Source organism: Chroicocephalus ridibundus, chromosome 11 (genome assembly GCF_963924245.1).
Source record: "Chroicocephalus ridibundus chromosome 11, bChrRid1.1, whole genome shotgun sequence".
NCBI lineage: Eukaryota > Metazoa > Chordata > Aves > Charadriiformes > Laridae > Chroicocephalus > Chroicocephalus ridibundus.
In genome coordinates, this window is record NC_086294.1 from 1,462,547 (window position 1) to 1,488,165 (window position 25,619).

At 57.4% G+C, this 25,619-nt stretch overlaps 3 protein-coding genes across 4 annotated transcripts; all 3 read right to left on the reverse strand.

Annotated features, from left to right (window-relative positions):
• Window positions 1-233: 233 nt before the first annotated feature.
• Window positions 234-3,485, reverse strand: DND1 (DND microRNA-mediated repression inhibitor 1). Its single transcript, XM_063349077.1, is given in 6 exon segments — window positions 234-406; window positions 409-450; window positions 453-941; window positions 1,642-2,103; window positions 2,225-2,342; window positions 3,384-3,485. Coding segments are annotated over 6 exon segments (1,164 nt in total). The 5' UTR covers window positions 3,396-3,485; the 3' UTR covers window positions 234-365.
• Window positions 3,486-3,855: 370 nt separating this feature from the next.
• Window positions 3,856-18,687, reverse strand: HARS1 (histidyl-tRNA synthetase 1). The gene is made up of 13 exons (XM_063349241.1): window positions 18,570-18,687; window positions 17,267-17,356; window positions 15,272-15,391; window positions 14,986-15,081; window positions 14,325-14,450; window positions 12,137-12,244; window positions 10,595-10,693; window positions 7,905-7,998; window positions 7,625-7,752; window positions 7,281-7,523; window positions 5,918-6,034; window positions 5,323-5,469; window positions 3,856-4,357 (listed from the first exon to the last, which is right to left on the reverse strand). Exons 1-13 carry the CDS (start codon window positions 18,645-18,647, stop codon window positions 4,298-4,300), a joined length of 1,506 nt encoding a protein of 501 aa, XP_063205311.1. The 5' UTR covers window positions 18,648-18,687; the 3' UTR covers window positions 3,856-4,297.
• A 136-nt stretch (window positions 18,688-18,823) lies between these two features.
• LOC134521957 (histidine--tRNA ligase, cytoplasmic-like) lies at window positions 18,824-25,578 on the reverse strand. 2 transcript variants are annotated; one of them, XM_063349111.1, is made up of 12 exons: window positions 25,310-25,576; window positions 25,096-25,215; window positions 24,399-24,494; window positions 22,637-22,762; window positions 22,349-22,456; window positions 22,073-22,171; window positions 21,669-21,762; window positions 21,393-21,520; window positions 21,049-21,291; window positions 20,148-20,264; window positions 19,730-19,876; window positions 18,824-19,483 (listed from the first exon to the last, which is right to left on the reverse strand). In XM_063349111.1, exons 1-12 carry the CDS (start codon window positions 25,523-25,525, stop codon window positions 19,427-19,429), a joined length of 1,551 nt encoding a protein of 516 aa, XP_063205181.1. In that variant the 5' UTR covers window positions 25,526-25,576; the 3' UTR covers window positions 18,824-19,426. The 2 variants fall into 2 exon arrangements, with proteins under 2 accessions (XP_063205181.1, XP_063205178.1); XM_063349108.1 differs by having other exon boundaries at window positions 22,637-22,770; window positions 25,096-25,578.
• Between the last annotated feature and the right edge of the window lie 41 nt (window positions 25,579-25,619).

A 25,619-nucleotide genomic window follows, 5' to 3' on the forward strand; every position in this document is an offset into this window, starting at 1 on the left:
ACCAACTTAAAAGAAGCCAAACTCGGCTACGCCCCCGAAAAACAGAACCGTCCCCAAAGGCCAGCCGGGGACAGGGCAGCTGTCACGGACCAGGCCAGCAGCCCCATCCTCCAGAGCCGGCTCTCGAAACAAACCCAAACAAACTCAAAGCAAAGCTGGAACAGGCCCGGGTCCCCAGCGGGGCTCGCGCGCCGCTCCTGCGGTTGAGGTTCAACTCGTGGCTGGGGCAGAAGGGCTGGCTACGTCAGCGGGCACCCTGCAGCGGAGAGGACAGCATGGGGCTCTGCGCGGTGCTGCGGGGAGCAGCACCCCAAAACCCCCTCCCCTTGTCTCCTCCGCTTCCAACCAGGAATCCCACCCGGAGCTCAGAGCCACCGGGGCCACACTGGCGGTGGGGGGGGGCGGGGGGTGACAGTGATTCAGCCCTGCCAGGCTGGGTTCCCCCCCCAACCCCAGACGTACCGCCGCTCCACGCTCCCAGGAGAAGCTCCAAGACTTTGGGAAAGGCAGGGGGTTGGCACGGACGCCCTGCAAGGACTCACCTAGCAGCCGGAGAACCTGCAGAGCCACCGCCACCTTCGCCTCCTCATGGCCGCTCCTGCCTGGTCCAGCCAGACGGACCCACGTGAACCCACTGAAAGGCACCGGGCACCCCGGGATCACCACCCGGCACCAGAACATCAGCCACCCGTTGGGGTTCGCCTGGATGCACTTGGTGAGGAAGAGGGGGGCGCCCAGGTACCGCCTCTGGCACAGGGCGTTCAGGCGGTCCAGCGCGTCGCGCAGCACCGGGGGCAGGGGCGCTGGCTTGGGGACCCCCAGGCGCTTGCCCCCTTGCACCCAGCTGGACGGCGGCTTCTCCTTGCCCGACTGCAGCTTCTGCTTCAGACTGGGGTTCAGCCAGTCCACCCTTACCTCCAACCCGCTGAGCCTTGTGCTCCCTAGGAGAGACCGACAGGAGATGCTCAGGCGCCAGCCCTCCGGCATCACCCCATCCCGCCCCCCAGCATGTGGCACAGCGATCCCCGCGGGTGGCGCGGCACTGACCCACAGCATCCTTCCCCTGCCTCCACCACCCCTCCGCCTCCACCACCTGGAGCTTCTCCAGCTCCTCTTGCCACCGAGGTGGGCTTGGGGCTGCCAAAGCTCTGGGGATTTTAGGGGCCGCCTGCCTTTAGGAACAGGAGCAAAAGATGTCAAAGCCAAATGCTTCTCAGCCGGGGCAGAAACAAGTACAAATCAGGACTTTGGAGGTTCCAGCTGGATGTCTAGGAAATGCATCCCATCAGAGGGTAGTGCAACCACGGGACGGGGCACTGAGGGGTAGGGCATCTCCATCGGGAGGATTTAATAACTTGGCCAAAGCTCTGTCTGCCCTGGACTGGTACTGGTGATGCTCCTGTTCTGAGCAGGCAGTGCCTGAAGACCTCCAGCAGCCCCTTCACCCCACCGCCACCAGGTCTGCACAAGGACTGCTGGAGATCAGCCCCACTGAGGACAGATGGCCTCCCAGGGGACAACAGGGAGAGAACACGGGATGTCTCAAGCCTGAAGTCACCCCGCAGTTGAGCGTGGAGCTGGGATCAGTCCTTAGGGACACCGGGAAGACCAGCCCAAGCAGCACCCAGGCCTCCCACTTACCCTCCATCAGGGTCTTCTTGGCCATGGCAGCAGCCCGGTGCGAGCTGTACCTCAGCACAGCAAGCTGGGCCCGTTTTTGGCAGGGGCTGGCATACAGGGTGATGCTGAGGAATCCCTCCGTGACCTGCCGCAGCACGGCCTCCAGCTCCCGCCGGCTCACCGAGGCGGCCAGGCCGTCCATGCTCAGCTCGCACTTCTCTGTGCTCCTGCAGACCACGATGGCGCAGCCCTGCTGCACCTCGTAGTTGTTGAAGGCAGCAATGGCCTCCTTGGCGCCGCGCCGGTTGCTGTACTTGGCGTAGGCAAAGCCCCGGTTGAGCCCACTGAAGGTCATCATGAGGCGAAACTCGTAGAGCTTCCCCACGCTCTGGAAGAGCGGGATCAACACGTTCTCGTACATGTCCTGCGGCAGCTTCCCAATGAACACCTCTGTGCCAGCTGGCGGTGGGTCGCCCACCCAGCCTGCAGGCACACAAGAGACATGGTGGCCGTGGGTGAGACCCACCTTGCCTCCGTGCCCGACGGGCACCCTACGTGCCATGCTCCCAGGGCACCATGGCGCCGAGATGCTCTTCTCACCTACCTGGGGGGGGGGCACCGTATCGCCTCTGCCCATTGACCTGCACCAGGTCGATGCCGGTTTCTTTTGTCCAGGTAAGCAGCGCCATCTTATTGGCCTGGTTGATGCTGTTGGTCCACATCTGAGGAGGGAGGTGACGTTGGCACTTCTCTGGGCAAAGAGAAGCAACCTCCCAACTGGGAGCAACCCAACCCCATGAAGCAACTGCAGGGCCCAGCAGCAGCCAGCACACGGAGGAGCAAATGCTGAACCTCTCTGGCCTCAGGAAACCTGAGGAGCCTCTCAACACTGCACATCCAAAGGACTACCCTGCTCACAGTCCAAGCCTGCTCCACATGACTGAGTCCAGCAACTTTGGTAGAGCAGAAGGACGCCAACGGTTCCTCTGGGGATGCCTGCGAGGGCTTGGAAAGCCAAGACACAGGCAGCCGTGCTGGCGCTGCAAGAGGGGGCTGGAGCACAGAGCCAAGGCGACCCATCACATCATGAGACCCCAGGTGGGCTAGGACCCCAAGACAGACAGCCGTCTTCTACCAGCACCTCCTCAGGTTTCAAGGAAGATCTGGAGCCACATGTTTGGCAACACCATGAGGTTGTAGCTCATTCAAGTACTGCAAAGTCTCATTAGGGCCTCTGAAACCGTACGCTGGGTGGGATTAACCCGAGCTCAGGCTTAGTGCAGCCTGGCTGCACCCTCCTCTGGTGCATCTCCAGGTGCATCCCCAGCTGGTGGCACCTCCAAGAGGTTTCCTCTTTCCCGAAGACTGGAAAACACCTTTGGATGCAGGCGGGGACCCATTTGGGAGAAACCTCTGCTGAGAGGACGCAGACGGGCCACCGCAAACCCTCCTGCCCGGCTCTTGGGTGCCGGCACCGGGCACCTCCTCTCCCCCCGCTACGGAGCGGGGTCCCGGGGCTCCGGGGCCAGACGGGACCCGGCCCCTCCCCGGCAACCCCCGGCCGAGCAGGGCCGGGGTGGGGGGGGGGCGCTCATCCTCACTCCCCGGGCCACCGTGGCCACCAGCCCACCGCGGGGGGGTCCCGGGCCGGGGATGGCACCGGGGACTCCCCGAGAGACACCAGCTCCGCCCCCCCCCCCCCTCCCCGCCCCGCCGTGAGCCGTGCCTCGCACCGGGGCTCCCCCCACCCCGCTGCCGCCCACCTCCGCCTCCATGGCCGCCGCTCGCCCCGCTCCTCCTCGCCGCCCCGACCGCGATCTGGAAAGTTCCACGGCTCCCGCTCCGCCCCCGGCCCCGCTCCGCCCCGGGAGGGGCCGGAGCAGCGACCACCCCCCGCCCCATCCCCGCCTTCCGCTCCCCCGGCAATTCCACGCGAAGAACCCGTGGATTTAGGAAAAACGAGGCGGTTTTGGGGGGGGACAGGATGGCGAGCGAGATGGGGGGGGGACAGCAGCGAGGGCACCCCCGAAGCCCCCCCCTCGTTCCACCCGGGACCGGGGCAGGGAGAGCCCACCCAGGCTCAGGGGGAGCTTTGCAGGGGATGCGGAGGCAAGGAGGGAGCGTGGCAGCTGGAGACACAACCACGATTTAAAAATGCGACATTTAAAAAGGCCAGCGAGGCAGGTACGTCAGTCCTCGCCCCGAGCGCAAAGCGAGGGACAAGGAGCCACGGAGTGGGAGCGACAGGTTTATTACGTTTCCGGGAGCAGCGCCTTTACATTTCGCTCGGGATTAAGGTCACCTCCCCGCGGCCGGAGCGGAGAGACGGGGCGGGATGCTGATTCAAAGCGACGGGGACAAGAAGCTGCAGCCAAGACCCCGGGGTCTGCTGCCAGCACAGGGCTCCGCGTGTCACCGCCGCCGTGGCACTCACCAGAGACACTTGAAAACATCTTTCCAGTGACATACTCGAGGGTCGGGGCACATGGTAGGAGTCAGTGCAGCCTCTCTGCTCCCGCCGGGAAAGCGAGGGCACGAGACAAGAATAAATACAGCTTTCAAAGGCCCCCCCCACCCCGACCCCGCACCCGCTGCCACGTGGCCTGGTGGAAGGCATTTACAGGAGGAAATGTGTCAGCCAGAATCCAACAAACCAGCCGACGTGTCCCGCAGGGGTTTAAGGCTGGCTCGTTCGCATCCTGATCTCCTCCACCAGGCTCTCCCTGCGAACGTTGACCTACACAGGGGAGCACAAGGTTGCTTCAATACAACACAAGCGGCTTGACGTACCGTGACCTTCTCTGGTCCCAGAGCGATGTCCCCCACCCGCTTTTCGTGGCCCTGCGTCTCGGGAGATGACGCCGTGGTGCTGTCACCAGTCCCTCTGCAGCCCCACCGAGCCCTCTCCTGCCCAACCACTGCGATATCAACGCTCTTCCCAGTCTTCCCTACTGGTTCCAAAGCCAAGACCAGTGACACAGATCAGCAACGGTCCCGCTTGTTGAGACGGAGACAGGCGATGGTCCCATGCCCCGGATGGAAAGCAGAGCAGTCATACAGCCCATTGCGTTTCCCTCCAGGCTCCAGAACTGAGGAATATCTGGGAGTTCAAGGAGGCCACGCAATGGGAGACTCTCCAGAGTTGGAGACAGCAGTGCTCTACAGCTCCAGGAAACTGCACGGGGCGAGGAACGGGACCGTGGGGTGCCGCAGAAATTCCTGGAGAGACCAGTCAGTGCTTGAAAAAAAATCTAATGAAGCTGATGTATAAGCTCCTGAGAACCTGTTATAGGGGGCTCGGTGGCAAAATGACACCAGGGCACGTGCTCCACAGCAAGTCAAGAGGGGCTGAGGAAACTCAACTCCCCCAGTCTCCAAAGGTGCCCCCACAAGGTCACCACCACCAGCCCACAGGCCTCACCTCCAGCCTGCCCGCCCTGGCTGGTGCCCCCCTGCCTGCTGCGTGTGGAGAGCCTGCCCCTCGCCCCACCTTCTGCCGCAGCAGCTTTGCTAAGCCCTGGAGGCTGGTCACGTCGAGTGGAAGCACCTTACTCCTCTGATGTCCCCTTTGGGCACCACACCCAAAATGTGGGGCAGCAAAGCCACCTCGCCGCGTACAACCCGAGGGGTACGGCTGGGTCTGGCCTGAGCTGGAGGGTCAGCTAGCCACCCCCCTCACGCCAAGCCACCAACGGGCCTCACCTCCTCCCTGGTTGCCACGACCCGCAGCTTGACGACTCCATCCTTGAGCTCCTGCTCACCCACGATGGCAACGAGGGGGATGCCCGTCTCCTCGCAGTACTGCAGCTGATTCAGCAGCTTGGGGTTCTTCTTGTACAGCACTTCCGCCTGGGAGAGGGCGAGAGCGTAACGTCACAGTCGGCACCGGCCCGCTGCTCTGCTCCCTCTCAAACCAGGCACTGCTGGGCCAGTCTGCGAATTGCCGTCTGGTGAGGGTAGGGGAGAAGATGGGCTAATGGAAAAGGCCGGGCATTACAGCCGACGAGTAACACAACACAGCTCAAAGGTACTGACAGGACACTGCTTATCCTGGGAAAACCCCGGGCCGTTAGCTCTAGTCCGTGTCAGAGCAGGGCTGACCCCTGCGGTGTCCCTGCAGGGTCAGGAGCCCCGCAGAGCGCCCAGACATTCTCCTCTGCTCCCCCATCAAAGGACTCTGCCTGCAGCAGGGCCCTGCCACACAGCGTGCCTTCCGCCTGCCGAAACCAGCCCAGGCTCCTCCTGGCCACAGAGAGCGGACCAGGCAGCTCCTGACTTGGCCATCACCTGCTCATACCTTGATTCCGGCATCCCACAGCTCGGAGATGAGCTTCAGCCGCTCTTCAAGGAGCTTCTTTTGGGCGGAGGCCACCAGCACCTGTGTCTCCGTTGTCCTGATCTTTTCCTCAGAGGCCTAGAAAATGGACAAGACTCAAAAGATGCCACGGACATACAGAGATACGAGAGAGCAGGACGGATCCCCACCCCAGGCCCATGAATTTAGCAGTGAAGGGGATTAGGCTCAGTGGGATAAACAGCAGGAACTCAGGAGAGTCGGGGAGGCCCCACAGACCCCCATCCTGGAGCAGAATCTCATCTTCTGCGGTTGTTCCAGGATAGGGGCTTAACACAGCTGCCCTCCTGAGAGAGAGCAACTTCCCTGCCAGCTTCTGCCTAGAGACGGCTCCTCCACACCCAGGGGCCTCCCAGAGACCTGCTCGGAGCAGCTCAGGAGCAGCGAGCCCGGCAGAGGCAGGACAGAGGCAGCTGCCTGCTCTCCAGGGTTACTCTAACTATGGCTGAGATTTAACAGCGGCGAGCTGAGATGCTGCGGTGCTGTCAGGAGCCACCTGCTCCCGGGGCAGGTGCTAGATACTCAAAGTGGCATTTTCCAGCCGCTGCTTTCGCTGAAGGGAGAATCCTTTAAAAGGTCACCTGCAGAGGAACAAACCCGGCCAGGACTGTAGGTGGTGGGGGAATAATTCAGTTTCCACTTAGAAATCCCGGTTGTGTCTGGCTGCCGAGAGAGAACTCCTCACAACACATCTCTGGGGGAGGGAAACGTGTGGCGGTGTTTTGGGAGCCTGCAAAGACCTACTTGACACCCATTGATTGGGATGGAGGACAACACGCTGCTACAGCAACCTTGTGGAGGGGGGAGGAGGGAAAAGGTAACCGGAAAACCCCCAGAGGCACTGCGCTCCCTACCCTGGGACATCCGATCCCTGTCTGGTCTCTGCCTTGGGCAGGATGAGTAGACGTGGGAGGCTGCTGTCTCCCTGCAGAGCAGTGCCAGCTTGCCCAGGAGGAGGTGGGGGTCACACGGATGCCTAATGCAGTGGGGAACACTAAGGCGCCTGACCTGGGAACCCGGTACTGCTGAGGATTGAAGTGCCCCCACCAGCTGCAGCCGAACAAGCTGCCTCCAAGGGCTGCAGTGAAAGCCCCACAGATCACCTCCCAAGCCAGAGAAAACAGGAGATCACATCCTGGTTCAGACTCCTGCTGCAGAGCACAGCAGAGGCCTGGCTGGTTTCTCCATCAGAAACTGCAGCAAGGAAGGCTCAGCTCACTTCGGCATCTGCTGGACTGGGGGTACACAGGGGGGATGTAAATCCTTGCTCTTTCTCCATGCTTAATTGAGCACCAAAGGCACCTACCTCCACCCTCTGCTCTAGGATGGAGAAGATCCGCTCGATCCCAATGCTGACCCCCACGCAGGGCACCTTCCGTCCCTTGGGATCAAACATCCCCACCAGCCCGTCGTAGCGACCGCCTCCAGCCACGCTCCCAACGCTGACCGGCTCCTCCACGTGGTCGTTCTCCTGCTGCAGCAGGACAGCCTCAAAGATCACCCCCGTGTAATAGTCCAGACCCCGCGCCAGGCTCAGGTCGAAAGAGATCTGTAGGACACGAGGGAACCCCGTCACTGGGCGCACTCGCGGGGGGCCCAGGCTGCCCGGCCACGAAGGCAGCACCCCCTCCTGCCTCCGCACCTCCTCACCTTCCCTGTGATGCCAAACAGGGTCAGGTACTCAAACAGCAGCTTCATGTCCCCCAGCCCCTCCTTGGCCAGCTTGTTCTGGGACAGCTTGGGGTCCTGCAGAAGCCGCTCAATCAGGTCCAGGCCACCTGTGGGAACAAGCCATGCCTCAGGTCTGCCACTGCAGCAGCACCCGCGATGAGGGGCCCGGCCAGCCGGGTGTGTGCCTTGCACCCCTGCATCGCTGGCCCTGCCTGGCCTGGAAGGACAAGGCTAAAGGCTTGACCCCCCAAGTGCTCACCGTGAAGCTGGACATACTCCCCAATGCGATCCGCAGCCTCGGGAGAGAGCCCCTTCTCTCCTACCATCTCACTCCTCACTTCTTCCCACGGCATCTGCAAGGAGAGAGAAGAACATCAGCCACTGCTCCAGGGATGTGTTCTCTCCTGGGGAAGGTCCCCGGTGGCCCTGCCCAGTACAGACGAACAGACATATCTGCCCTCAACAGATCTTTACATGGCAGAATCTCATCAGTGTCAGCATGGTTAAGAGGTGCATGAGAGAAGCAGCAGATCAAATGCTCTCAGAGCATGGTCGTACGGTCATAACTCCATTTCTTATACCTCTGCGTAGTCTGTATCCCAACCCTGCAGTCAGCAAAGCTGGCCAAGAACTTCAAGCCCCAGGTCAAATACTTTGGCTTTGATTTCTGGCCAGAATCGAACATGCACTGAGTTCGCGAGATGTCTTGCTGCTGTGGTTTCCCGGTTTAGGTACTTAGTCGTAAATACGAAAACAAAAAAGGGTTACTGGTCATGCCTACCACCTGGAAAGGTGCGAGGAGATGGCTGGGTGGTGCAAAAGCCACTAAGCAGAACATGCCCAGTTTTCCCACTGACCAAACGGTCAAAGAGAACCGGAGTCTTGATCACATCCGGCTGCACAGGGTTAAATCACAGCATTTCGGTATGAAAACAAGGAAATGATCCCATTCTAAAGAAGCCCAGTCCTCCCTTCCTATTGCTCTTCCACGCGCACACAGCCCCCAAACCTACACTTTGGTCATGCCTTTGCAAATAGATCTCCCTGCTCTAACAAGACTTTAAGTGAGCCTTCCTCTAGTTGACTTGATTTGACCGTCAGATGAGGCCTCCGAGGGAAAATGCAGTTCATCCTTGAACAAAGCAAAGCGAACGCAGGAGACAGGATATGAGGCTGCGTTGTTTAACAGGGTTTCGCAGGAAGGTTAGGAGCCGTCAGCCTTTAAGCAGTCAGCCCACAGCGTCCCCCACGTGACTTTGAACACACACAGAAATTCACCTCCAAATTCGGCTTCGGATCCTGAGCCAAGAAAACGGAGGTTTTAGATTGCACTTCATTTTAAGATTCCTCTCCCTTAGCTATTAGCAGAAGACTGTATACACATTTATAGACCGATCTCCAGCATCTTTATACCTGACTAGGGCCTACAGTCAAGACAATCAGCTGCAAATAAAAAGCTGTACCTACACGGACACCTTTCCCTCCTCCCAAAGGGCCGCACAAGGCCCCAGATCCCTTAGAGACCTTCACAGCAGCCGGTGCTCGAGGCAGCTTCCTCAGCAGAAACTTGTGGGTCCCTCCTGCCTTGTGTCTTACAGGCACAGCTGCACACAGAGGGGGCCGTCCTGCGTCACACCAAACCTAAGCCAGCCACACGAACAGCGATGTCTACACACAGCATGTTTTTATAAAAGTACCCGTGCTACGTGCCCAGATCAGCAGAGGTGTGAGTGGGGTGAGCAGGAGACGCGACACACATGATGTCCCTGTGACCGCGTCCACCCTGCTAGAATGCTGCACGCTCCAGGCCAGCCCCAAGGAGCCCTGTTCCTAGAAAAAACATGCTGGCACTGATGGCAGCCACACAAGAGTGTGAAGACATGCTGGGGGGGCACAGAGTGCAGCACAACACCGAACAGACCGGCCTTCCCTTGCCCAGGAGACAGGAACATGCTGCTGGGATTATTTTTCAAGTCTGTGTTTCTGATCTCTTACTCCTTCTCACTCCAAATCCTTTTCTTCACTTCCAGGTAAAATACAGAAACCTCATCCGTACACGTCCACCTCACTTCTCTTTGCTGTCTCCCTGCTCCTCATCATCTCTCGAGGGTCCCTCGAGCAGCCAGAGGCACACAGTGTCCAGCGGTGCCCTGATCATGCTGAAACAGCCTGGCCAGTAACGTGCACATGCTGCAGACTCCGTGTCCTCAGCCGGGATGTCAGACATCGCATCGCCGATCAATAATAGCACCAACTTGCAGGACGGTGTTTATGAATAGGGTCCTGGACAACACAACCGCTCTGGCAGCCTACTCACCTTTGGATTTCCATTTAACTCGGCCCTGTCACCCGCAAGCTAACTGCCTCACAGACTGCGATTAGAGACTGTCACTTAGGATTGCACTTCTCTACTCCTGCATTACCACCGAGATTTACCGTTTATGTCACGCTCGCCTTGCAACTGACGTCTAAAATTTTAGTAAAGGGTGCACCGGATGATCTTTCAAGATCCCTTCCAGTCTGAGCTGTTCTATCCAGGACACGACTGTGACTCCGTGCACCACCTGACTGAACCTAATGCAGTTGAAAAGGCTTTTCAATGCCCTGGCCCAGTCTGGGGGCAGGTTTTCATGACCCTGGTTCATAAGCAGCAGCATCTTAAGAAGGCTAAAGGTCTGGGATGTTGAACCTACCATATGCAGAGCATTTTTCCCTCCCTCCTTTCCATTTGTCAGGACTACGTGGGATAGAGAGAAGCATCGGAGAAGAAAGCATAGGACCCAGTTTTCCTGTGCCCTGCATGCCTCCCCTCCAGAGAACGGGGAGAACTCGATGTTTATCAGCATTTTCCAGCCAGTTCTCATGGACCGTGGTAAGAGCAGCCCAGAAGGACAGAGACTCACTGAAACTCCAGCAGCGGCAGTTGCAGCCCAGGGCTCCAGCCCGTACCTTATCCAGTTTGTCAACGCTGGAGCAGATCGTTCGGAACTTGCTGTCTGGGACACCGCAAACTGCAAACATCCCATCAAGGATGCGCCGATCGTTGACCTGGGAGAGAGGGAGCAAGTCAGTAACTATGAACGCAAACAGATGCTTCAGCTGTGTCCAGTTTCTCTCCTCTCTAGTTTTAAGTCTCTCTCCCATTCCTGGGGAGCTAAGCTGCCTCTCTGCCCACAGCAGGCCAGCTAACACAACTGACTCCTACCAAGCCTGGGCAGAGCTACCACATTCTCCTTCTAGAGCCACAGACACCTCCACTCAACAGAGAAGAAAAACCAATGGGGCCCATGAGTCATGTGGACAGGTAAAACCAGCTCAGGAACAGACCACGGACTAAGGAGATGAATTCAATGCGTTACCCTGCCCTCTCAATGGAAGAACAAAGGGAGACATCCGATTATGTTAAAACCCGCTAAGGATTTTTTTTTTATTTTTACAGCATAGTTTAATTATGCTCTGTAATAGTAGGTCATTGAGAGCAAAGGCTTAGCCAGATTCAACCTTTCCATGGGTCGTGAGAACATCTCCAATTAAATTAGACAGAAACAAAGAATGCTCGGGAGTTTGCAATCCTCCGGCATCAACATGAACCGGAGAATGATTCATGGAAGACAAGAATAACTGCAGGCAGGTCACTCCGCTGTTCCCCGTTGCAGAGGTGCCTTCTCATCCTCAAAGGCATCCGCTTTCACCACTGCCCAAGCACACAGTAGCTGGACAGGCAGTTCCTGTGCTCAGCTCTTCACCTCCCCCCAGACAGGTTCAAGGGCAGGTAACTGCCCCCCTACCCAGTGGGGGCTGCACATCGGAGCGCAACACCCAGCCCGCACTGCTCACCTCCCCTGCAGAGCCCAGCGATGACCCTCTCAGAGGTCCCACCTCCCTCCTGTACACCAGGCACTCCTACCCCTTGCTCTCCTACACCCTTCCCTTTCCTGCCGGACCTGCACCTTTTGCTGCCACACCACGATAACAGAGGTGTTTTGAAGCAAATCGCAAGCTCAGCCTACAGTAGGGCACAACTCTTCTTCTGGAGGAGGCCTCAACCCCAGAAAGGACTTGGTGGGAAGGCAGGAGTCTGCAGACAGCGCAGCACACACTGAGCAGATGTCATTTAGGATTTTTTTGGCACTGGGAGCTGGGACGAGGCAGCGATCCTGGGCCAGAACCTGTGCTTTACTGCAGGCAGTAAATATGAGAATCACCTGGTTGGTTAGTTGGCTGCCGGTTGGTTTTGCAGGGGACTGTGGGTAGCGCTAGAGAGAAGTCTGCTAACTGCAGCCTCAGGAAACCTCCGTGCATTCCCAGCTAGAGGCAAGTCTGACCTGAGGTCCAGCCTTTTAGCATATACACCCCAAGGAGGCAGAGAGGAAAGATGAACTATAACTTCTGAAACAGGTGTTAGAGTGGGAACAGGTGCCACTGCGTAAAACTACAGGAACAACAACCACTGCTTCCCACCGTGGCAAAGAGAAACCTGCCCGGTCTCACCTTAATGAGAAAGTCCCCAAGCTGCAGATCACTCAGGATCTCATGCACAATCTTCAGGCACTCAGCATCGGGAATCATCGGGTCAAACTGGCCAGCGATGTCAAAATCCTGGGGGCACAGGAAAAGGCAGTGAGCAATTCAGGACCACTGGCATGACTGCAGCAACACAGCTTCAACTCTGCTGTTAACAGCAGTTTGTTTACAAAAAGCAACAGAAACGGGTGTAAGGGAGCACGAGCCCTCCCCAGTAGGATCCAGAGGGGACAAGATGTGGGTTATGACCCTTTTTCATCAAAGGCAACAGTGGTCTTGTGTCCGCCACACTGCAAGGAGTTTGTATACTGTGTGGTGGGCAGCGCAGACAGTTTGCGAGAAGCCGTTCTGCTTCTCCCTGCTTTCTGCTCCTGGAGGTGTGTGACCTCCTCCCTGCCTCTGACACAGCAGTTTACTCTGTGATGTGCTTTGAAAACAGAGGTACTTGAAAAACAACAAAAAGGAGACAGCAGAGAGATCATCGTCACTAAATAAATAGAACAAAGGAACCAGTAAGGGGAGGAGAAAACTACCTATTATTTGGTATGACCTAAATGCCACATGTTTCAACTTGATTCTTAGGATATTCTTTTTTTTTCATACACATGCTGATCAAGTTAATGATCAGGGGAAGAAAACAACAGAAGCAATCTCAACTGAGGCAAAACCAGTTTCAACCGCCAAGACAGAAAAAGAAATCAGAACGCCTGAGTGGTCTCCACCAGAGATTACCAGATGAACTAGCACGTAGAACTAAAGCACAACAGCAAGATGTTTTAATAGGCTGGTACCCCGTGACTGGAAAACAGCAAAGACAACATCAACGCTCAGAGAGAAATAAAACACCACAGCAACAAGAGACCTCTTACTCGACTCATTTATGAATCCCCAAATGCAAAGTCCTCAATGATATTTTGAGTACAAGAATAATTTTAATTAAATGGGTACCTTTCAACTTCACCAGGCTTCCAAAATAAATTCGGGCAATGGAGGAGGAAAGAGATAAAGTCACATCAGTTAATCCCCAACCAGCCGAGTGCAAGAAAGGCTGATGCAATCCCTGTGGAAGTTGGGTGAGGTCTGGTACAGCCAGGAAAGTGCTGCTACACCACTGTGCCTGGTACAGGTGAAATCTCACTGAAAAAACCCAACCAAAGACTGGTGTATCGTATTTAAGAAAAGATGCAAAGCTACTATGCTGAGCAAAGCATCTCCAGGGAGAGACGGTATCAGAGCTTGATTTACGTGGTTTATTTGGGAATGGGGAAGAATCCATATCAAGGGAGGACAGCTACCATTTAAAGAGCTGCGCTGGCACAGGGAGAAGTAAACTATCAGACACAAGTAAGTTTATCCTGGCTATTAGAAGACTATTTCTAGCTATCCTAGCAGCGAAATCTTGGAACGTTCTTTCGGATGAGACAGCAGGCAAAGACCCCAAGTTATCTGGAAACAGGAATTCACCAAGCTGGATCTGGAAGGTATGCACAGGGGCTGTATGATGAAACAGGAAGATTCTCAAACAAGAATTTGCAATATGAGGCCCTGGGGACTGTGTTAGTACAGTGGAACAAAGCCCTTCCTCGGGGCTACCACGCTCGTCTGAGAAAGCCACAAAGGAAATTGCTTTCTTACCTGTTCTGTAATTTGGCCTCTGGGTTTTTCCCTTCCTTTGAAATAAAGATTGACTAAGCCCGAGACAGAAGCAGCATATGCTACGGCTGGGTCGCTTGCCTGGTTCATGTGTCCTGCTAACACACCCAGGAGTTCAACTGTTGCCAGATTTGGGATCAGAAGGAAATTCTTCCCCTCCACCAGGCTGGCAAGCACTGTGGGATGGAGCAAGGAGCTGCTCTCCTCCACAGCGGGAAGCAGGCCAGGTACCTGGGGCACCTGGGGGCTGTATTGCAAAGTTCCCTGATACACCAGCACCCCGTGTCCCAGCCATAGTCCTCACTCTCCAGCTGATTTTCACACCCATAAGGCCACACAAGGAAAATATCAGTGGATCCTCCTGAGCTTTCCACAGCCACAGGGAAGGCCGCTGCAGGGTAACACAGCCTTTGGTCCTAAGTTATTATGGTGCTACATCCCCACGAGCGCTGCCCAAGCTACAGCCCCGCTCAGCACTGTCCCTGTCAATGGCCAAACTCACACACTGGTAGAACTCCCTGTAGCGGCCCCTGGTCATGGCCGGATTGTCCCGCCTGTAGACCTTAGCGATGTGATAGCGCTTGATGTTGGTGATCTTGTTCATCGCCAAATAGCGAGCGAAGGGCACCTGAGATGGTAGGGTTAAGGATGGGAACAGGGAGGGATCACCCCACCCAGTTATCAGTCACAGGCAGTACTACGTCCTCACTATCTCCCCAACACCCAGCATGGTGTGGTGCGCACGCGTGGAGCAAAGCGACTCCTAAGAGACAGCTGGACTTGCCGCAGCTTCTCAGGGCCTCCACAACTGTCCGAGACACAGCCCACGCGTGCTGCCATTTAGGGTCCCTACAGGCATCTTCCAGCACCATCTCAGGTTGGATCCCGGTCTCACGTGGGCCGTGTAGCACAGCAGCCTAGTCTGGGCACCCTGCTGTAGGAGAAACCCCACTCAATACGGATCTTCCTTCCCTCCACATACAAGCATTACGTTGCCAAACAGAAGCAACATACAGTAAATAACCGAGCAAGGGTTCTGCACCCACTGAACCACACTGCCAGTCGGCATGCAGTCAGAGCCAAGGGCATGTCCCTGGCCCTCTGGACAGCGGTTCCCCAAAAGGGGATGACAAGACCCCTCAGCACTGGCTGTGGCAGGATACTGTCAGGTCATAGCGCAGGGACAGCAGCTCTCCTCCTTGATCTTTCAGATCGTAGATGAGCTTCGAGTCTTCACCGTATTTCCCCGTCAGCGTCTCCTACAACAAAAGGACACACGAACAAACAGCATCTTCAGTGACAGGGGATCAGCCCTAGAGCACACAGAAAACAAGGAGAGAAAGGGAGGACACCTAGGAGATGGAAGAAGATAACTCAGCCCTCAACGCATCGCAAGCCTTGACTGCAGGATCCTTATCAGCTCAGCCAACTTGCTGTGTCCTCGCTCACCTTCAGCTCAAACACTGGAGTATCAATGACTTCTGCTCCATGGCGCTTGAAGCAGGTGATGATCGCATTGAAGACTCTCTCGCGAATGGCCATTTGCTTGGGGCTGTAGTCCCGCGTGCCCTGGGGTGAGACAAGGAAAAGAAGAGCAAACGACACACTAGGTTAGAGGCATGCGGCAGAGATAGATGTCAGAGGTGACGTGAAGAAGCCATCATACTGCTAACAAAGCCAGAGAGACCAGGTCAGGACACTAGATATCGGGAGAGCTGGTAAAAAGCAGCACCAAAGAATACTGGAAAACATCAGGACACAGCTCAGACATGCCATGGTCTGCAGAGCTAAATCCAGTTCAGGAGTTTCACCATGCAGGAAACAAAGGAGCTGATGCAGATCCAACACTTGGGAGAGTTCAGAACTTCCAAGGATGATAGCTGTCCACAGCTCCAAATCAAATGTTATTAGCCAGACGCTTGCACGACAAGCCACCCTGAGCGGTGGAATCAGAGGACAGACACACTTTGAAGCCGTGAAACAACCAGCAGTTCTCCAATTTCCAAACACACATAGAGAGAAATCATCTTTTCAGAGTGTGATACCTGCAAAGTGCCCAGCTACTGTTCACTGGGATGCGCTCCCTTTTAATTTCTTTGCTGTTAAGGGTCACCGAATTACTTCGATGACCACCTTTAGGCGTAACATAAATCACTGTTAATGAACGAGACCTCCCTCTTTCCTTTTCTAGTGACCAGCAGCAAGGCAGGAGGAAGCAGAGAGAGCAGGCACTTCGCAACACCCCACCTGCAGGTCGCAGAGCGAAGAGCAGCTCTCAGCAGTACACTGACGTGGCTGAGACAGGCTGGAAACCCAAGCTGCGTTTCCCTGGCACTCACAGAGCTGCAAAATCCTCTCTCCACACCTTTAAACAGTAAAATACCCTTCCACTTTCCAGGTCACACATCACAATTACATTTACCAAAGCATACAATAAAGGAAATGGACAAGGGAGACAGGTTTGAGGCATTTCCTAAGTCAGTGGCATTAGCATAACCTGTTGTATTTGTGAGCAACATTCATAACTGTCTCCACACCGCAGCATGGAAGTGCAGTTGGTCTTTGGTCAGCTGATAGCGACAAAACATTCAGGTTACAAAAAACTTCAGCATAAACTGCATTATGGACGTTATTTTCAGGGGCCAGGGGACTGAAAAGCTATGCCTGAAGGAAGGGTCCTTCTGCAGGAAGACACAAAAACGTCAGCGGCTGGCCAGACCTGCTCAGTAAATGGGATTACCCACTTCCACGGACAAAGGCAAGACCAAAAGCCACAAGAGCTCTCTTGCTCCTCACATTTCAACAGGTGCTGAACATTTCTGGCAAACACCGCCAGGCATCTGGGTTTTTTTGGCTGGTTTATGCTTTGCAGTTCCCCTGCAATGAGCCTTGCAGCAGCGGAGCTGCGCTTCGCGGCACTCTGTGCTCACCCAACCTACCAGCAGCTCCATCCAGGTTAACAGGGAACAGGACCTGCCTGAGGATCCTCGATCCACAAGAGCAAACATCTGCAGGCACTAGTGGGGTCAGCGCTACAAAAGCTCAAGAGTCCTAGCCCTTAACTCATCAGGGCGATGCAAGTCATGACCTTACTTCAAATAGCGCAATCCAACCAGATATGAGCCCTCTTACACTGGGCAGCTACGATAAAGCTTAACCAAAAAGGAATTTAATTTCCTGACCACACCAGCTAGTGGGTGGCTTGTCACAGAAGCACCAAGAAGTCTTTAAGTTAGTAGGGTATCTGGGCTGGATGCTGTCAGGGATGTTTTCGCCCCCCTCTTCCCTGCTGCTAGAAGTGAAAAGGGAAACAGAAAGGAGAACTACAGGCAAGTCTGTGCTGAGATTCTGCACACGCAGGTGCGTGGGGGGTGCTGTGCGCGCGCAGGGGAGTAGGTCGTGCATACAGAGAGACACGCGAGCGCGTGCACTGGGGGAAGTTACCTTTGGGGTCTTGAGCACAAACTTGTGTTTCCCCTCATCTCCCCCAAGCTGCGCCTTCATCTCCAGCAGTTTTGCCACCTCCTTCGCAATCTGGCGAAAGAACAAGGAGGGAACTGGGGGTAAGCCTACTTGCCAGGCCCAGCCCACAGTCCTTCCCCAATACCTTCAGCCTCAGCATTCCCAGTACACCCAGACTCCTCAACCTCAATACATCCACTCTTCGCTGTCTCCCACAGCAACCAGAGGAGCACTCCCTGCTCCTCTCCAGTACTCCCCACTTCTGCTGCAAGCACCCCAGTCTCAATGTCTCCACCACCCTCTGACTCCCACGACCTCCAGCACCCTCAGCACCTGCCTCCCTGGTTCCCACACCTCCCGTCCTACCAGCCTCCGCACCAGGCCCAGCACCACCAGCTCCTGCTACGCGTACCCCAGCATCGGCAACCTCCGGCACCCTCCTCCCAATCCTAACACCCCCAAGCATCCTTCTCTCCAATCCAACACCAGTATCACCAGTCTCCCCGGGCACCTTAGCCCCTCCGTTCACCAGCACAGACCCTCATCCTCCCCAACACTCCTCTTCCCAATGCCACCACCTGTAGCCCAGCAACACCTACACCAGTACTCCCAGTACCCCACAGCACCCTCCCCCTAAACCCAGCAACCCCAACCCCCCTCCAATCACCTCACCAGCCCCCCCTCCAGCCCAGCACCAGCAACCCCAGTTCCCCCCGATCCCCTCTTCCCCATCCCAGCATCCCCAGGCCAGCTCCCCCTCTCCCAGTGACAGAATCACTGAATGGTTTGGGCTAGAACGGACCTTAAAGATCATCCAGTTCCAACCCCCCTGCCCTGGGCAGGGACACCTCCCACCAGCCCAGGTTGCTCCAAGCCCCGTCCAACCTGGCTTGGAATGTTTCCAGGAATGGAGCGTCCACAGCTTCTCTGGGCAACCTGGGCCAGGGGCTCACCCCCCTCACAGCAAAGAATTTCTTCCTCATCTCTCATCTCAATCTTCCCTCTTCCAGTTTAAAACCCTTCCCCTTCGTCCCATGGCTTCCCTCCCTGATCCAGAGTCCCTCCCCAGCTTTCCCGGAGCCCCTTTATGGGCTGGAAGAGGCTCTACGGTCTCCCCGGAGCCTTCTCTTCTCCAGGCTGAACCCCCCCAGCTCTCTCAGCCTGTCCCCACAGCAGAGGGGCTCCGGCCCTCCCAGCATCCCCAGCACCCCGCTCCCAGTCCTACCGGGCCTCCTCCACCACCCCATTCCCAGCAAGCCCCGAAGCCCCGCGGGGCCGGTCGCACCTCGTCGGGATCGGCCTTATCCTGCTTGAGCCGCCGCACCGCCTCCGCCTGGGCTCGCACCGCCGCCTCGTCCGCCATTGCCGGCCCGCGCCTGCGCACTGCGCGCTCCCCCGCCGCCCCCGCGCCTGCGCACTGCGCGCTCCCCGCCCGTTGCCGGCGCAGCGGGCCCGCGCCCGCGCAGTGCCGCGCCTCGCCTCGCCTCAGCGCCGCCGCGAAGCGCGAATAAACGCCCGAGGGTGGGTTTTTGCGTTTTGTTTGGGTTTTTTTAATATATATATATAAAAAAAAAAAAAAAAATACAGAGCTCCTCCACGGCCGCCCCAGCCGGAGCCAGCCCCCTGCTGTGTCCCTCCCTGAGGGGGCCCGTGCTCCCCACAGGCTGGGCCCGTCCGGGTGGGTCTGGCCCTCAGAGGGGTAAGGGCTGGCCTTTCGTTTCCACCCTCTCCCTACATCCTGAGCCTGCAGGCGCCCACCGCGCCACAGATTGCCCCCCCCGTGCTCTGGAGCTCGGCCTGATCCTGCTTGAGCAGCACCACAATCCATGTCTGCCCGGGCCATCACCACGACCGCCTACGGCGGACGGCAACAGCTGCGCAGTCACAGGTACCGCAATATTAGGAACCCGTGAGTTTGACCCGTCCTTCAGAGCAGTTAACCAGAAGGTTAACCCGGTGACTGCACTGTCCGTAACTTTTAAAACCCGCTTGGCTCCTTTCCAAGCAGATGTCGTGTGTTGACACCGCCTTAGCCCAGGCAGATGAGCCTCAGATGACCGACTTCAGCAGGAAGTGAACAGCAAAGGGCGCTGGAGGGTTCCAGTTGTACAGTTCAGTCAAGCAGCTCTGGCCAGAGAAGTCCTAGGGCTCCAGCCTTCTTCTGATCTCATCAACAAGCTTTTCTCTTGGGATATCAACCTACAAAGCAAAAGGAGAGCAGGTAGCAGCAGTGGAACCCTGAGCAGAAGACCATTCGATCTGGCCCTAAGGACTTGCTGTGGGCACCAACGTAGTTTGTGACTGGTTTTCTGGAGCAGTCACCCAACAGATCTGTGCGACAGCTCCCCAAAGGAACAATGTCGCTGAGGGAAAACCCAGAGCCTTTCAGTAATCTCTAGATTTTTGGAAGCACTTTTGAAACCTGGTCTAAAAAGACATTCTCACCTCCTCTCTTGTTGCTACATCTCGCAGCTTGACGACTCCATCTGTCAGCTCTTGCTCTCCTACAATGGCAGCAAGGGGGATCCCCGTGTCCTCGCAATACTGCAGCTGCTTCAGCAGTTTAGGATCCTTCTTGTAGAACATCTCTGCCTAGGAGGGAGGGGAAAAAAAATTGCTCTGATGAATCTTGGAGCAAACCAGGCAGCGCCAAAACCCCACAGAAAACTGACTCATTATTCCTGCAGCAAGCGGTTGCCTTTAGCACTCTCAGCTGTTCTCCTTCTCTGCCTGCTAGATCTCAGTCAGGCCCGCATCTTGAAGAGACACACAACTAATGGTGTTGGTCTTGCTGTGTTACAGCTTCCTTCAGGCTCCCCCCTCCCTCACCCATACCAACGCCAAGCCCGAGTCCTTACTTCACCTTGATCCCTGCATCCCACAGCTCGGAGATGAGCTTCAGTCTCGCAGCGAGTAACTGTTTCTGAGGTGTAGCCACCAGCACTTCTGTCTCAGTTGCTCGAACTTTCTCCCCAGAAGCCTGCAGGGACAGACAGGCTCTGAGAGAATCTGCAGCTCACAACAAGCTCACCTCACCTTATCTTCAGGCCTTAACTTAGCTCCCCAAACCAAGCATACTTAAAAGCTAACTATCACCCTTTAGTGAACGTTACTGAGCAAGGCTAACCTTCCAGAGTGCACAGATAAGACAACCTGGACACATTTAATGAGTCCCCCACAGAATCTGCATTGTGACAAGCTACTTAATCGCGTGTTGCTCTTCCCGTGAGACCTTGGCCTTCCTTCCTCCCCCCGGGATGGGACCTGGACGGCTTTCTGATGGCTCCTTTGATTCTTCAGGTCCAAACATATTGCTTCAGCCTCACTTGCAACGAATCACAAGCTCAGAACTAAATGCATACTGATGAATTTCCTCACAGGCTTTCCCAGGGTGCTCATTACAGAGTGGGTGCCACAGCTGTTACCGAATTAATCACTTCACAATCCCCAGGACAGAAAAACTCACAGGCAAGAGCCAAGAGCAAAGTGACTGGGGCACAAAGTTCAGAGCTAGGAACAGAGCTCAGGGCCTGTCTCTAACGCTTCCTTGGTGTCTGCTACGAAATGCTGCCTACAGCTGCCCGCGCCTGCATCCTGACGGGCTGCAGAAAAGGGCTCCATCTTCTATGCATGGACATTCGGGCATGAGAGAATCCATCTTCTCCCCCCAAATCCTCTCGTCTTGAACACCGTGGAGCTGCAGAGCTCTGTAGTAAACAATAGATGGCTTCTTAGAGCCCTTTCCCATGCCATGCACCACCTACCTTCGCCCTCTGCTCTAGGATGGAGAAGATCCGCTCGATCCCAATGCTGACCCCCACACAGGGCACCTTCCGTCCCTTGGGATCAAACATCCCCACCAGCCCGTCGTAGCGACCGCCTCCAGCCACGCTCCCAACGCTGACCGGCTCCTCCATGTGGTCGTTCTCCTGCTGCAGCAGGACAGCCTCAAAGATCACCCCCGTGTAATAGTCCAGACCCCGCGCCAGGCTCAGGTCGAAAGAGATCTGTAGGACACGAGGGAACCCCGTCACTGGGCGCACTCGCGGGGGGCCCAGGCTGCCCGGCCACGAAGGCAGCACCCCCTCCTGCCTCCGCACCTCCTCACCTTCCCTGTGATGCCAAACAGGGTCAGGTATTCAAACAGCAGCTTCATGTCCCCCAGCCCCTCCTTGGCCAGCTTGTTCTGGGACAGCTTGGGGTCCTGCAGAAGCCGCTCAATCAGGTCCAGGCCACCTGTGGGAATAAGCGATGCCTCAGGTCTGCCAGTGCAGCAGCAGCCGCGATGAGGGGCCCGGCCGGGTGTGCGCCTCGCACCCCTGCATCGCTGGCCCTGCCCGGCCTGGAAGGACAAGGCTAAAGGCTTGACCCCCCAAGTGCTCACCGTGAAGCTGGACATACTCCCCAATGCGATCCGCAGCCTCGGGAGAGAGCCCCTTCTCTCCTACCATCTCATTCTTCACGTCCTGCCATGGTATCTGCGAGGGGAAACAAGAGCCTCTGCTGCTGCAGGACACTCTCATCACCCACTGTCTCCACCAGCCCACGTATTCACAACACGCACAGGAAGACAGCAGTCAGCCATCTCACTAGTGATCCGCGTCTCTCCCAGGAATTATTAACAGAAACCACTGGAAACGCTAGGCTTTATTCTTAACTATGCACAAGAGCTCCCCGAATCTTTTACAAACACCGGTGGTGTAGCTGCTGTGAACCTCTCCGTGATGAGCAGAGCCACGACACTGCTCAGCCCGAGACATCCACCCTCCCCAGGGGCACAATGCTCACCTTGTCCAGCTTGTCCACAGTAGAGCACGTAGTTATGAACTTGCTCTCTGGGATGCCGCAGACGGCAAACACACCATTCAAAATCCGTCTGTCATTGACCTGGGGGTGGGAGAGGCTCGTTTAGCTCAGGGGAGTTCCCCCCGCCACCACTTCTTCTTGCCCCAGGGGTGCAGGAAGCTGCAGCTATTGGTGTTTCCTCGTGTCTTCTCACCGGCACCTCAATCCCACAGGAAGGGAAGGCACCGAAGTGTGAAAACCACTCAGGTCTGATCTCACCTTAATGAGAAAGTCCCCGAGCTGCAGGTCACTCAGAATCTCGTGCACGATCTTCAGGCACTCGGCGTCAGGAATCATCGGGTCGAACTGCCCAGCGATGTCAAAATCCTGGGGGCAGAAGAAACGGCAGAGCCTCCTGGCACAGCTGAGGTGCTTTGGCACCCCCAGGCACCACACATGGCCCCACAGCAGCTGAAGGCAACCCAGCCGGTAAAATCCACACGTCCTCCCTGCCCTCCCACCCTGAGCAGTCTTGTCCCCTCGCACGGCAGCCACCACAACACTCACGCACTGGTAGAACTCCCTGTAGCGGCCCCTGGTCGTGGCCGGGTTGTCCCGCCTGTAGACCTTAGCGACATGGTAGCGCTTCATGTTGGTGATCTTGTTCATCGCCAAATAGCGAGCAAAGGGCACCTGGGGGGCTGAGGAGTTAAGGACGGGAACGTGGAGATGCCCCGAGCTGCAGAAACCTGAACCTCAAAGCGCCCTGTCCCCCTTCCGCTTTGCCAGCTGCTCCCTGATCTCTAGGGAGATCATCAACTGTGGCTGATGAGTATGATGAAACCACACTGAGGTCTTCCAACACCAGGACACCTCCATCTCCTTCTTCTGAACCACAGTATGTCAACGCCTCACACACACAGACCTTTGCTAGGTCATTTCGCCCTCTCACGGTGCAATCAGAGACAATTCCACATATGGGAGTCATAGAGACGTTAAAGTGGAGAGCTTCTTGGTGAGATGTGGAGATGGAGAAGGCCCAGGATGGACACCTGCTTTGTACCTGCAGCAAACACCGCTGCTCTCTCAGAAGAGCTACAAAGACACTGGAAAGGTGGGATGGGCAGGACAGGAGCACACAGACATGGGGACTGTTAACCAGCAGGAGGTAAAACCAGTACAGTGGAGCATACTGATGCATGTCCACAGAAGAAAATGGCCGCTTTGCTGCAGCTCCTGGACTGGCTGTGGGGTGGTCTGAGGTGGGGTCATGCAAATGACAGCAGTGGTGTCCACTGCTCGGTGGGAAGGGGGTTTCTGTCACGGCGATGGGACCCGCAGGCAGGGCAGGGCCATACTGTTCAATATCTTCATCAACAACATAGACAGCTTGGACAACACCAAGCTGAGGGATGGGATGCCATCCAGAGGGATGTGGACAGGCTTGAGAGTGGGCCCTTGTAAACCTCATGCGGTTCAACAAGGCCAAATGCAGAGTCCTGCACGTGGGGTGGGGCAATCCCAAGAACAAATCCAGGCTGGGGGATGAAGGGATGCAGAGCAGCCCTGCTGAGAAGAACTTGGGGGCCTTAGTGGATGAGAAGCTCAACGTGAGCTGGCAATGTGCACTGGCAGCCCAGAAAGCCCCCCCGCATCCTGGGCTGGATCCCCAGCAGCGTGGGCAGCAGGGTGAAGGGGGGGGGGATTCTGTCCCTCTGCTCCGCTCAGGGGAGACCCCCCTGCAGTGCTGCCTCCAGCTCTGGGGCACCAACAGCAGAAGGACACGGAGGTGTTAGGCTGGGGCCAGAGGAGGCCCCGGAGATGAACCCACGGCTGGAGCCCCTCTGCTGTGAGGACAGGCTGAGAGAGTTGAGGGTGTTCAGCCTGGCAAAGAGAAGGCTCCGGGGAGACCTTCGAGCCCCTTCCAGTCCCTAAAGGGGCTCCAGGAAAGATAGGGAGGGACTTTTGACAAGGGCATGTAGTGATAGGACAAGGGGCAATGACTTTAAACTAAAAGAGGGGAGATTTGGACCAGATATAAGGAATAATTTTTTCACGATGAGGGCGGTGAGCCCCTGGGCCAGCTTGCCCAGAGAAGCTGTGGCTGCCCCATCCCTGGAAACATTCCAGGCCAGGTTGGACGGGGCCCTGAGCAACCTGCTCTAGTTGAAGATGTCCCTGCCCATGGCAGGGGGTTGGACCAGGTGGCCTTTACAGGTCCCTTCCCACCCAAACCATTCTGTGATTCGATGAAGGGTGACCCAACAAGGCGGAGGTGGCAGTGACCTCGGTGTGCCACCGTCCCCTCAGCGAGGGCAGCGCAGGATACGGTCAGGTCGTAGCGCAGGGCCAGCAGCTCCCCTCCCTGATCCTGCAGCTCGTAGATGAGCTTCGCCTCCTCCCCGTACTTCCCTGTCAGAGTCTCCTGCGGGGAGACAAAGGGGCTGGAGAAGGACCCGGGGGGGGCGGGCTCTGAGGTGCAGGGATAGAGCACAGAGCCAGGCCCCCCCTCAGCCCCACAACTTGAGCAGAGAGTGGGGCAGGATGGACGGGACATGACACACATCCCCCTCCAACCTGGGGCAGAAGAAGGGTCCACAGCCCTGTCCCCCCCACACAACGGGGACCCGCAAGGGACTATCATGGCTGCCCCCCCCCACCATGCCCCACATGGGGGGATCCCCCAGCCCTGCCCCACACCTGCCCCCAAGGAAAGGAGGTGCTCCCCAGTCCCGCAGGAAAAGGGGGGACCCCACAGCCCCACGGGGGGGAGCAGAGAAGGAGCCCACAGCCCCAGGGATGGCGGGGGGGCAGAGAGGGGTCCCCCAGCCCCCCTTCTTCAGCTCCATGGGGAAGCAAAGGGGGGTCCCAGAGCCCCACGGGGCGGGGGGCAGAGTAGCGGGTCCCACCGCCCCACAGCGGGGGGCGGGGGGGGCAGAGGGGGCTCTCCCGCAGCCCCGGTGGGGGTCACCGCCCGCACGAAGGAGAGAGAGGGTCCCGCCGCGGCCCCCCCTGCGCCGCCTCACCCGCAGCTCCAGCACGGGGGTGTCGATGGCGGCCGCCCCGTGCCGCTTGAAGCAGGCCACCACGGCGGCGAGGAGCCGGTCCCGGAGCGCCGCCTGAGCCGGGGGGTGGTCGCGGGTGCCCTGCCCCGGGACGGAGAGCGGCCGTCAGCGGCGGGGACAACGGGGGAACAACGCCCGGTAACCGCCGGCGCCGCCCCCGCTCCCCCGCTGTTACCTTGGGCGTCTTCAGAACCGGGCCCCGACCGCCGCCGTGGGCCGAGCCCGTCACCGCCCGTACCTGCCGGGACAGGAGGCCGCGGTCACCCCCCGGCCCCGGCGGCCAGGCCCGAGAGTGGGTCACCCAGCCCCTGGCGGCGCGCGTCGACCCCAAGCGGGGCCCGGCGGGCAGGAGGCGCCCGGCGGCAGCGGCGAGCGGGCCCAGCCGCAGCATGGCCGGTCCCGGGGAACCCGGAAGCGAACGGGCTCCACGTGACCGCCCGGCACCGCTGCCTCACGGCGCTCTAGGCCCTCGCGGCGGGCACTCG

What these genes read in the sequence shown, in the direction of transcription:
- HARS1 (XM_063349241.1), bottom strand. Translation starts at nt 18,647, where the DNA reads ATGGCGGACGAGGCGGCGGTGCGAGCCCAGGCGGAGGCGGTGCGGCGG. An exon ending in ATAAGGCCGATCCCGACGAG is followed by an intron (nt 17,357 to 18,569) that starts GTGCGACCGGCC and finishes TTCTTTCGCCAG; the next exon opens with ATTGCGAAGGAGGTGGCAAA. An exon ending in TCGTGGCAACCAGGGAGGAG is followed by an intron (nt 4,358 to 5,322) that starts GTGAGGCCCGTT and finishes TCCCCTGTGTAG; the next exon opens with GTCAACGTTCGCAGGGAGAG.
- LOC134521957 (XM_063349108.1), bottom strand. Translation starts at nt 25,525, where the DNA reads ATGCTGCGGCTGGGCCCGCTCGCCGCTGCCGCCGGGCGCCTCCTGCCC. An exon ending in GGAGTATGTCCAGCTTCACG is followed by an intron (nt 21,521 to 21,668) that starts GTGAGCACTTGG and finishes TTATTCCCACAG; the next exon opens with GTGGCCTGGACCTGATTGAG. An exon ending in ATGTAGCAACAAGAGAGGAG is followed by an intron (nt 19,484 to 19,729) that starts GTGAGAATGTCT and finishes TTTGCTTTGTAG; the next exon opens with GTTGATATCCCAAGAGAAAA.